This window comes from Polypterus senegalus, chromosome 3, assembly GCF_016835505.1.
Source record: "Polypterus senegalus isolate Bchr_013 chromosome 3, ASM1683550v1, whole genome shotgun sequence".
Classification (NCBI taxonomy): Eukaryota; Metazoa; Chordata; class Cladistia; order Polypteriformes; family Polypteridae; genus Polypterus; species Polypterus senegalus.
The window spans coordinates 213,721,504-213,734,127 of NC_053156.1; the positions used below are offsets into that span (position 1 = coordinate 213,721,504).

Genomic DNA, 12,624 nt, shown 5'->3' on the forward strand with positions numbered 1-12,624 from the left:
CTTCATCTAACTGAGCATTAAAGAAGCCCTGTGATGACAGCTTAGAGATCCCCAACTCCATTTTTGCAGTTAGTCTGTTGAGGTTTCAACTTCCAAGAGGAAACACCTAAAATGATGAAGCACAGCCCGTCTTCTAGTGCAATCATCTGCCCTCTTCTAAGCTTCCGTCTTGTTCATAAACATCTGTCATTTCATGGATTCAAGCCTGCTTTGTTGCCTTCCATCTCTAAAACATGCACAAAGAGATTCCTCGCTTCATTATTACACCATTGGCTTTTAAGGATCTAAATACAAACAATGCCATGACCAAAATCATTTTTCAAAAATGTATAGGTTTTACTTTGAGCCATGAAACGACAATTACAAATTACTTTATGCAAAGATTTAAAAAGTACAGTGGAAAAAACATTTTTCATCTATAAATGCCTATTAAAGAAAAACAGAGGAAACTTTTTTTTTTTGCTTTACAAATAAAACTCATGTACTGTAATTACCACTTTGGATGAATATTCATTAGTTTTTAACAAAACTCAGTTGTTTTTTATTGTGCAAATATTCCCACAAGAATGGACACCATCTAATTAAAAAAAAAATCATATTTTCAAAACCAACCAGAGACAAATGTACAAATCAAAAGTAAAGTATGACTTGATCTGGAGGTCAAGAGGTACAGTGTATGGGCCTTACTTCCATTTGCAGACATATTGATTCTCGAAACTCAAAGCAGCAATCATCAGTTACGCTAATTTTGCATCCCTCTTACATAGAAGGTCTCGAATAGAAGTCTACAGTTGTTAGGTCATGTGATCTCACAGGAACATTACCGAGCAACAAGCAAATGTTATGTTCCTTCATTCTGTTCTTCAGACTGGGGATTCTGTGCTGTGTCTGAAGAGGCCTCTCCACCTTGTGCTCCTTCACCTGTAAGAAAGAAAAATAAAACTTGTCTGAATGTTTTTACAAAGAGATTCCAACATGGTAATATACAAACAACAGTCTGATTCATGGAGAGGGGGTGCAGTGGTTAGCACTACTGCGTCACAGCCCTGTGGTTCCGCAATTAAATCTTACTGTAGTCACTGTGGAGTATGGAGTTTTTACCTTCTCTTTACGTTCTCATGAGATTTCTCTTGGTTCATGCCTTTCATTTAACCGCTCAAAAACTTGCATATTCGGTTAAAAGTCAGTTCTGATTGGACCTGTACAACATGCTGCCATAGGCCCTCATGGTGAACCTCCACACTGACAATGCTATGCTGTTTGAAAATGATGTGGAAAATGGTTGTTCACAAAGGACAAAGAAGAGTAACAGGAAATGACAAAAATAAATTTGATATCAAGAGCAACCAACGGTCAAAACTGGAAAGTCAAACGATCGTTTCACCATACCTTAACCAAGCCTGAAGTCAAAAAGTACACATACAACGTTTTGACTCTCTAGAATGACACACATGAACTTGGACACTGGGAGTGGTGGAAAAGCACCTTATATAGGAGGGAGGGCAGTGATGACATAACATGTCTCATGGCTCCCTGGTCACGGTAAACTGTGGTGCCCTGTAGTGGTTATCCTGCCTTGTGGATGGCCACAGTGTGCAGAACTGTGAGTGGTTAGTGTCGCTCTTAGAATGATAAACTCTTAACAAGTTTACCATAGTCTAGTAAAAGTAAAAATTGATGCTAACACTGAACTACGTTCATTTAGCTGAGAATGATTTTGCCCCGGGCGGCACGGTGGCGCAGTGGTAACGCTGCTGCCTCGCAGTTAGGAGACCCGGGTTCGCTTTCCGGGTCCTCTCTGTGTGGAGTTTGCATGTTCTCCCCGTGTCTGCGTGGGTTTCCTCCCACAGTCCAAAGACATGCAGGTTAGGTGGATTGGCGATTCTAAATTGGCCCTAGTGTGTGCTTGGTTTGTGTGTGTCCTGAGGTGGGTTGGCACCCTGCCCAGGAATGGTTCCTGCATTGTGCCCTGTGTTGACTGGGATTGGCTCCAGCAGACCCCGGTGACCCTGTGTTCGGATTCAGCGGGTTGGAAAATGGATGGATGGATGGATGATTTTGCCCCTTATTTTCATGAAGCCACAGTTCCAGGTCTTGTATCAAGGATGGCAATGTGAATAAATGATCTTTTCCTACACTCCATTATATAGCCAGGACAACAGGAATAAACCTGGGGCTTACTAAGTCACATGTTTTCTGATCTTCACAGTTGTCACACACGTGCACATGGGAGGCAGCTGAAGGGCTCACAAAGGGGTAATTCCATACCAGACCAGGGGGTCGGAGAGTACACGGATTCTTCCTCTTTTTCATCGGCAGACCAACCACTGGGAAATTTCACGTGGATTTGTTGACGTCACATCCATTTCTGAGCCCGATGACATCCTTTCCCCTGCCCGGCTTTAAAACCGGCATGTTTGCCTGTCTGTTCTGTTCTGTGTTGGACTGAAGTCTGTTAAGGCTCTATCATCTTGAACCACAAATTTCCAATATGGCAGCCTATTTCAAGTATATGGGTGGCTGCCCCCAAACCTTTCTCTGTCGTGTGGACACCTTTCACAACATATTCTGATTTCCTCTCATCCTCTCATTCCTTTCCTCAGATTGACAAACTTGATTACTGACCTGGAGAATGTAACACTAAATGGCATTAGAAATAAAAAGTAAATCCAAAGATTTACCTTTCTGCTCATAATATGAAGTAAGGGATTTAAAGTCAGTATTGTCAGAAAATACAAACTTTCCAGACTTTAAGTTGGACAAAACAGGCAACTTAATAATAATAAAATAAAACTATAAAATCGATCTAATCTTGAGCAATGTATTTGGCAATTTGTGTTGCCATTATGATTTTGCTTTAATATTGCCATCATTGAATTACAAAAGCAAGGGGCTCACTCAGGGTGGGGTAGTGTGGGTTTGTGTAGCCACCCCTGCATTTTAGTAAATTCTTGCCAGTTCCCCTCTGATTTCTTACTAAGGAAATGTTTGGAGGTTTACACAGTGATTACAAATTTTAGGATGGCCATGTGTGTGACATTACGTTCATTATGTTGCTCTTTTACCACCCCAAGCCTATCGTGGCCTGATTATTTGTGTGTGACAATATGAAGGGATTGACTTTGAAAATCACACTAAAACAACCTCTGCTTCTTCTCTGCTTTTGATAGGAATTTTCACTTGAATGTGCTATTGGAAGGGCCACTGAGCCCCCCACAGAGTAACTTCCAGTAGCAAATATTTCAGAAGACTTTGTGTACGAGGTGAGGCACAAAAATAACCTTGGGGCTTTCCTGGAAAACCGTCTGGAGGTCGGCAAGATGTGAATCATAGAATTATATCCCCTCCTATATGCCCTCTCAAACCGCCGACCAGCTAGTTATATCCTGTGAATCGCCCAGTCAGTACTTGCACAACAATCGCTACACAAGTTGCCGCTTTAATGTTAGGTGAAAAAATCAAACAGCAAGACAGGAAAAGACAATGCCCCGCACACAATGCTTTTTCCGTAAAGCAGATTTTGACTGACAAAAACATTCCTGTCCTCAATCATCCTCCCTATTCGCCTGATTTAGCTCCCTGTGATTTTTACTTGTTCCCGAAAATCAAGAGTGACCTGAAAGGGACACATTTTTCTTCAATGGATGACGTGAAGACAGAAACAGCAAGCCTGTTGAAGAGCCTCAAGCAAGAAGACTTCCAGCACCGTTTAAATCAATGGATGATACGTATGGAGCGGTGTAGAGATCGGGAGGGGGAGTATATAGAAGGTGACAATGTTTAGAAAAGCTGTAATTCATCAATACATTTTTTTTTTTTACCAATCTGGTTATTTTTGTGTCTCACCTTGTATGTAGAAAATGTGTTTGCTGTCTGGTTTCCTTAAGCCTCTTCCAACCTGATTACCCTGATTCAATATGAAAGGTGATGACATCTGATTATAGTGCAATGTTGTTAGCGACCATCACACAAGTTTTTTGATTTCTTCCACAGTACGATTTTCAGTGCTTTAATCACAGTGACACTCGTACTTAATCTTGAGCAAAAGACAAATAATGAGAGACACACTAAGAGATGTTCAGCGTCATTTATAAAACGCTCATGGTTTGCCACTGCTACACAGCCACTGACAAATGTAGAGCATGTGACAGTTGCTCGAAGATCAGGTTCACGTTCAAGATGTGAATTTGCTAGTGAAAGACAATAAAGATCATACCATTACTGAATCTGAAAAATTAAGAAGCAGTAGTTTACAATGTATATTACAATGGAATTGCATTCACAATAGACTATTCACTAAACAAAACAAAGACAACAGTGTTTTAAAGCTCTGCATCTCCTCTAGTGTTGATTTATAATAGTACAAAAGAACCCAAGGAGCATTGCTTTTAGTAAAATTAAGGGTCAGACATTAACGGCATAAAGTATAATGTAATGAACCCTCATAGACTAATGTCTATGCATGTAATACTATTATACGGCTGGATGTCTACTGGGTCTTTATTCTCATGGCAAAAGTTTCACTAGTGAGTATAATACACAAATATGAAACGTATTTACATTTATATAGTGTTGGGAGTTATTAACCAACAAATGAGAAATCTAATACTTATGAAAATTAGTCAGAATACGCACTGCCAGTTACTTCAGACAAATGGTGTAAATTTATCAGTATAGGGATACTGGATGTCAGCATGCTTTATTTTGTGACATCATATACTGTACCTGCATTTTTATCACTCTTTAATTTAATATTGTTTTTTATCAGTATGCTGCTGCAGGAGTATTTGAATTTCCCCTTGGGATTAATAAAGTATCTATCTATCTATCTATCTATCTATCTATCTATCTATCTATCTATCTATCTATCTATCACTGGACAGTCCAGTATTAAATGAAGTGAATGACCACAAAACACAAGCAGATTTTCCATTTATAATTGATTATGGTACTAATTTATTGCACTTTAAATTGTGCACAAGTCGACTGCCAGGATAATGTTGCTTTATTTGACTGAAAATGTTCATTGATCAAAGCACAATGATTAAAAGTACATAGTTTGCAAGTGTGAAAATCTGGCTTTATTTAACGGATACCTTGTGCTCACACTCTGTTTTATCAACGATGGCATGGTGCTGCCATGAAGCAAACATGCCCAGGTGCCATGAAGCATGATATTACTGCTTCCCTCTAAAGTAAACATGAATTTCACGCATAATAAAAGACAAGGTGAAATCAGAACAGGAGAAACAGTAAATTAAAAGAACATGGCAGTTTTACTAGGAAACATTTGATGATTATGAGTTTTACATTTGCGCCCTTGTTTTGATTTTGTACAGCTCCTAAAATGCCACCTTCACAGAATGTGCTAGCAACATTTGCTCGTTTAATGTTAATAGCTGCTGAGAGATTGCTTTGGTTGTTTTACCAATCTAAAATTAGTAAACAAGGCTCTTTTCTTTTTTTAAGTACTCTCACTGCTCAAAAGACATAACTGAAATTAAAATATAGCATACAATGAAAACTTGCAACAAGAATAATCAGTGTTTATTTTTAAATCAATCCAATCACACAATTTCACAAAGAGTACTTTCAGTGGAGGAGAGCCCCATCCTGCTCCCCTTGTATTCTGCACATCCACAAACAGTGCCAATCTAACCAAACCAGCATGAGTGCCAGTTTATGTATGTGTCTCTCTCCCTTCTGTCTCCCTCTGGCCCTATCCCTGTCCTATGCCACCCTTTTCTCCTGGGCAGCCCCCTGCACAACAGACAATCCATTAGACTATGCTTAAGTTTCAATGTTGAAATGGAAGATTAAAGAAATGTTTTGCTCCAAAAGAAACAAGCCTGGCAGTGGACATTCACTACTGTGCTATACGCCTTTGAAGAAACTTGTAAGCAGCGCCAGTGGAAGCGCTTTTAGCATAAAGTGAATGTCTGAGTGTAAAAAGAACGCAGCACATAGAACATTTAAATTTGGTTCCTTTTTTTGGCGTACTTACCTCCACTTACAGATAGTTCTGCTAACTTATGAGGAAGTTCAGATGTCCCCACTCCTGCAGGAGAGCCCAGGATGTCTGGTAAAGCATTCCTGCGGCCAGTTCTCCCAGATGCTGCAAAGTCCGTGACAACGGGCTCTACATCAGTCATCTCTGGCTTCTTTCTTCATAGCAATATCTGAATGAAAGAAAGAGAGAAAGAAAGAAAAACTTATAATAGCAGGCAATGACAATGTCATCATACATTATGAAACACTTTGAATAACACTGACATAAGTAGGTAAAAGAACTGTCTCATAAAAGCTTACTCCTCCACATCCTCCTATTTATTCCTTTAGCAGACGGTGATTTTCAGAATCAATGACTTGAGTAAATGCTAGGAAACTGGAAGTTGAAACTGCATTTGAAGAAAAAAGGACAACAACCAATCCGTCACAAGTAAAATTAACAGGGCCATCTGTTGGACTCATCAAGCAAAATGTAAAAGTAGTAAAATATGCAGAACAAGTCTTATAATGCAGCAAATCATTAACCAGAGGCATGTGTGAGCCTTACGTGTGAACAATTAAAGGATAAGTTCAGAAGTGAAGCAGACAGCCGATCTCCTTTTAAAGTGTCTGAATCTCATAACAGCAGTTTTTCCTTTTTAAAATGACGTGGATACGTTGCTTTGCAATATGCGTGTAATCTCAAGTCATGGACCAAGACTCCATAATATTTTTAACTTCAAAAATGGATGTCTTCAGTAAGTTTTAAGGCTTTTCATCACATTGGTACTCCAATATCCTTCACCTCAATTGTAAAATGCAAGAGTAGGCTTGTTATTTTTCAAAATGTAAAAGATGTGCTTCATTTTAGAACACAACTTCATGTGGCAAACTAATACTATAACTTGACTGTGAAGAAATTACTTTGACTTGAAAAATACCAAACCTGTCCTTTAAGGCTATACATAACGATGGGTGAATGACAAACTCAGTATGGTCCAGCAAATTTGATTACAAATTAGTATACAGGCAGGACCAGTGAAAAATCTGCTAGTATGGCCAAGCAAGGTTTGTTAAAGAGAAACTAAATTCTGAAGTTATTTTAATTGGTGCGTGGTAAGATAATAATAAAATTATCTTACTTCCTATAACTCATAATACTAACATGCTGAAGCCATGCAATTGGATGATACTGGATGGTATGACCACTAGGGGGTGTCTTGCAGCCCCAAACCCTTGACACAACCTCAAAGGCACAGTTCCAGTTGTCAATAAATGACTTTATTTTCACAAATACCTTATACAGGTTTATTCCCTCCAACAAATCAACTCTGTCTTCCTCTATTCTTCCCAGGTGAGCTTTGCTTGACTTCTCTCCTGACTGGCTCACTGGGGGAAGGTGAGGCACTCCTTTTTAACTTGGACCAAGGATAATTTCAGGAAGAACAAGACTGCAACCTGGAAGCATTTCCGGGTCAGGCAGAACTTCTCCCTGACAGGGGAGCCTGCCCCAAGCATCTCCCACTAGCGGCACATGAGGACCGCAACAGGGCTGTCCACCAGAACTACAACTCCCATGCAGCCCTGTGGGTGTCCAAATAGAAGCCAAAACAGAGCAATGCTGCCACTTAGTGTACTGGGGGAACACATGGCCCTGGGAGCCATTTTCTCCTCTCTCCTTCCACAATGACGACCTCCTGATCAGGGAAGGTAGAACCATCCATGCCAGCCTAACACCAAGCAACTCCTGTCTACAACACTGCTTAGATGAAAACAGAGTGATTAGATCTGATGTTTCACATGTCCTGAATTCAAATCATTGCCTGGTAACTGTGTAGGTGAACTTTGTACATCTTCCCCTCATCCTTGAAGGTGCTAAGTATTTGCTTTGTTATTTATTTAATTGCTCCTTCTTGACATTGATATTCATGCAGCTAGTTTTAGGGAAAGATGCAACCTCTGGTGATTGGATCCAGTTACAGACCCAACGTAATGAAAAGAAATTAAATGCTGTTGAAGTAAAAAGGAGCTGATGTGTCTAAAAAAACAAGAAGGGTACGTAATTTGATATTCACTTTAATCTTGTAACTGCAAGCCGAACCCTTTCTGATATGCAACTCTATGCCCATGTTGGCTCTGTAACTGGATCCAGTCACCAGAGGTTGCATCTTTCCCTAAAAGTAGCTGCACGAATAGCTTTAGTCACTGATCCACTTTTTTTCCCCACAAGGGAAGCAAAAGTGTATACACCTGGTGAGCCCCAATTATGGTGAAACGTGTCCTGTACTATTTGTATTATTTGGCTGGTGCTAAACACATATATATATACTAGCAAAATACCCGCACTTCGCAGCGGCGAAGTACTGCATTAAAATTTTTATTAAGAAGAAAATTAAACCTTTTTAAACTGAGGGAAAATATGCCAATAATTATTTGTTAAGGATCTCTTTGTATACCATGTTGTCAGTTCGGCCCTCCGGTTGTAACATGACCAAGCTGTGCGCTGAACTAACTCTTGAGCATGTAACGTACAGTTGGCCATGTGAATAGTAGTCTTGTCTCAAATCTCACAGCTTGGATTGCTGCTGTCATAATCGGTTCATGGTTTGTTTCAATTACGACAGTATTTGTAGGACTTGTTGAAGAGACATTCGGCATCTGTCAAGCGTTGTAAGTATACAACCGGTTTCATTGATAACTTCACATCCAGCTTTTGAGAGTTTAAACATTCACAAACATCAAAGTGTCCACTACTGAAATCGTCACCTGTGAATCTAAGATGTTTAAGAGGCATTGGCGGTTTCGAAAGGTGTAAAATATTTGGCCATTTCGGTACACTTGAAAGCGACAACCGAACAATTCAGCGGCAGCCATCAACTCACATGCAGAACCATAGGTGAAGGGCTTAAGCATTTCACTCTTATAGTGCTCCTGTGTAGTATAATTATCTCCTGTACCGTCATCAGTCCACACCTTGAACCTGTCCCAGTCATTCAATACATAAGACACAATGTTCCTCCGGATATCAAGAGTGAGCCTGATATGGCCGTGCAATATGTAACAAAGAGAATGGAAAAGCTAGGTGCCATCTCCGGGCATGGAAATCACTCGGTAAGTGACAGTTCTTTGATTGATAGTGATCATCTCGATAGACATGGTAATGGGGGTTGAAATGATAAAGGAAATGGGTACCTGAGCAATGTAAAGTAAGTCTAAAATACCTGCACAATAACTATAATTGTAATAAACAATAAAACAGCGGAGAAGTCGTGGGTTAAACAAAACGGCTGTAGTTATCAGTAAGGAGACGTGAATCCCGTGGTGAAGCAAGGAAGGGGATGTAGAGACCGGAGCGACGGACGGCCTTATATAAGCAGGCAGCCAACAACGTGGGAGGCATTGGGATGGGGGACCCAACGCCACCTCCCACGGTGACCGAGTAGGATTCAGTTAGCGTTGGGAACCCGTGTACCAAATTTCTTGAAGATGGGCTCATAAGTAACAAAGACTGTTGAAAAAAAAAGTTCAATATGGCGGCCGACAGTGGCATCATACCACCGAAACAAGTACGTACACTGGTTTCGGTTAGTTCAGGGAAGCCGCCTACCAAATTTCGTGAAGATGGGGCCATAAATAAAAAAGTTCAACATGGCGGACGTTGTTGACCGTTATGACCATTATGCGTAGAATTTTGAAATGAAACCTGCTGAACTTTTGTAAGTAAGCTGTAAGGAATGAGCCTGCCAAATTTCAGCCTTCTATCTACATGGGAAGTTGGAGAATTAGTGACGTTGGAAAGTTCAATATGGCGGCTGACAGTGGCGTCATACCACCAAAATAAGTACGTACATTGGTTTTGGTTAGCTCAGGGAAGCCACCTACCAAATTTCGTGAAGATGGGGCCGTAAATAAGAAAGTTCAACATGGCGGACGTTGTTGACCTTTATGACCGTTACGCGTAGAATTTCGAAATGAAACCTGCTTAACTTTTGTAAGTAAGCTGTAAGGAATGGGCCTGCTAAATTTTAGCCTTCTACCTATACTGGAAGTTGGAGAATTAGTGATGTTTGGAAAATTCAATATGGCGGCCGACGGTGGCGTCATACCACCAAAATAAGTATGTACATCGGTTTTGGTTAGTGCAGGGAAGCCACCTACCAAATTTCGTGAAGATGGGGTCAGCCTCCTACCTACACGGGAAGTTTGAAAATTGATGACGTTGGAAAGTTCAATATGGCGGCCGACAGTGGCGTCATACCATCGAAATAAGTAAGTACATCGGTTTCGGTTAGCGCAATGAAGCCGCCTACCAAATTTCGTATATATATATATATTGTTAGGGATGCCAGGGGCGATGACCCGGCCTTGACACCTGGAGGGACCGGAAGAGGGTCTATGCCCACCCTGGATCACGTTGCGGCTGCCACCCTGGTTGCTTTGGGGGCCACGGGTAGAGGGCGTGGAAGCCCAGCCCTGTAGGGACCCGTGGTCACCGCCAGGGGGCGCCCCAATGCCTTGGGAGCCCTGGACCTCAGCACTTCCGCAACACCAGGAAGTGATGGGGGGAAGAGGAGCAAGGACACCCGGAGAGCTTCCGGGAGGACAGCTGGCACTTCCGCCACACTGCGGCGTGTCCAGGGAGGAGTGCCGGGAAACACCTTAGCCCATCCGGGGTAGAATAAAAGGTGCCGTCTCCCTTCTTTCAAGGCTGGAGTCGGGTGGAGGCATGACAAGGCAGGAGAAGAGAGAGTGGAGGCGGCCCGAAGAAAAAGGCATTGTGTGGCCAGGACTTTGTGGGGTTGTGAGAGCACTTTTGAACATTGTAAATAGTGTAAATAAACGTGTGGTGGTGACTTAACAACATGTCTGCCTGTCTGTGCCTGGGCTGTGTCCACATCTGGTGTAGTCGGCAGGATGCTCCGTCTGGTGCAAGACGGGGACCTGAATTCATAAATCTTGTCGTGGACGGCCCGGCACAGCAGGGGGCCCCACCCACGTGCCGCAGGAGTGGCGTGCACACAGCCCCACGGGGTAAAAGTACCCCACGGACCGCCAGAGGTCCACAGGAGAGCCGTTTTCCCCAAGGATAGATCGACGGTGTGTGGAGCCGGACTGCAGCAGGCTCCTGTGGGTGCACCGTTGCTAGAGGCGCCCGGGACAGCATCGCGTCTACGGAGGCCATGCCGAGGACGTTTCCTCGGTTGGACAGGACCCGGGAGGTGAGTTCCCTGCCTGTAGGCAGCCAGCCCTGGGGGGCCGGACGTGTGCTTTATTTCGTTGGCAGGGACAGCCCGGATCCGCGTCAGTGGCAGACGCATGCTGGTCGGCGTGGCCACGGCACGGCGCGCCGGGAGCTGGTGAAAAGGAGCCGCTGCAGCTCAAGGGACAGCAAGCACGTCGCCGCCGCAGGAGGGGAGTCAAAAGCGTGTGTCGCAGGTGCTACGTGCCCTCTGGGCAGAGCTGCGAGTCCTGGAGATAAAGGCGGTCGCGTCTATTGAAGAGCTCTTGATGGCGATCAGACGGCGCGACGCTGGATTCTTCAGCCGGAGGTGTACGGCGGGGAAGGTGAGTACAGCCGTCCCCATACAGCATGAAGGAGGGTCTGCTGAAAACGGCTGTGATTCCAACGATCAGAATCAAGTAAGCAGTCCTCCGACAGTGGATGCGGCGCAGGGGGCTGTGCGCGCGATGAGGGGAGAGACAGCGAGAGGGCTGGCAGGACACGGGCTGTTGAGTGCCTCAGGTCCTAGCACCCTCTTCTTTGAATCGGCAGCAGTCTCATGCCGCTCTACAGGGATGCAGACGGGAAGGAGTCTTTTTCTCTGCAATAAGGAGACTCAGACCGTCAGGGCGTCCCAGAGCAACAGGAGGAATCGAGGGGTGAATGCCGGTTCCTCCGATAGGATGGGACGTGGTGCTGGGAGCACCCGTTCGAGTGCTGGCCGCCCTCTGCGGGGGCAGAGGGAACCCGTGAGGTCAGCAGAGAGGAAAGGTCTGCAGGCGGTCCCGTCTAATCCACCGACGGGAGGGACACGGAACCCACGGAGGGGGTGCCGAACAGGCAAGTGCCGGGGTGCCGGTCGGAGGGGGGAACGCTGCCAGTGCGTGGCACAAGGGGACGCCAGGGAAGGGTGTCCAGGCAGCAGCTCTACCCCTGTCTTTCTGTTTATTGCAGGACCGGACCCTGGACAAGCAGTAGGACCCACTTCGTTGGGAACCTGCTCTCAGGAGACGGGCCGTCTGATGGGAGGACTCTCCGCTGGCGTGTGGGTGCTGCCACAGCTGGCAGAGGCTACGAAGGGGCGAGTGGCTCCAACCAAAGTGGCGCGAAAACCTCAGAGGGGGTGCCGGTAAGAGGGGGGAGCGCAGCCTTTGCGAGGCACAGGAGGACACCAAGTGGTGGTGTCCAGGTGGCGTTTCCGCCCCTGTGCCTGTTGGGAGAACAGGGCCGGACCCCTAATGCCCAGGAGTAGGACCCGCTTCGGGGGTATGCTGCCCTCGCGTCCTGGCTCTCCACCACTGTATATATATATATATATATATATATATATATAAATGCATGCAGTTATAACATATCTATAGTTCTTGTGTCTATCAATAAATCGTATTATTATGTTTCTTAAAACGACTGTTGTC

General features: G+C 44.0%; 1 protein-coding gene across 4 annotated transcripts in view; it reads right to left on the reverse strand.

Moving 5' to 3' along the window:
- Window positions 1-450: 450 nt before the first annotated feature.
- pkib (protein kinase (cAMP-dependent, catalytic) inhibitor beta) overlaps window positions 451-12,624 on the reverse strand; it is a 143,454-nt gene continuing 131,280 nt past the window's right edge. For 3 of the 4 annotated variants that reach the window (XM_039748413.1, XM_039748412.1, XM_039748414.1), the window contains exons 3-4: window positions 6,015-6,179; window positions 451-921 (exon numbers count right to left, since the gene is read on the reverse strand). In XM_039748413.1, coding sequence (XP_039604347.1) covers window positions 760-921; window positions 6,015-6,152 — 300 coding nt within the window. In that variant the 5' untranslated portion in view covers window positions 6,153-6,179 and the 3' untranslated portion in view covers window positions 451-759. Of the gene's footprint in view, window positions 922-6,004; window positions 6,180-12,624 lie in introns of all 4 variants that reach the window. The other variant, XM_039748415.1, reaches the window with a different exon arrangement.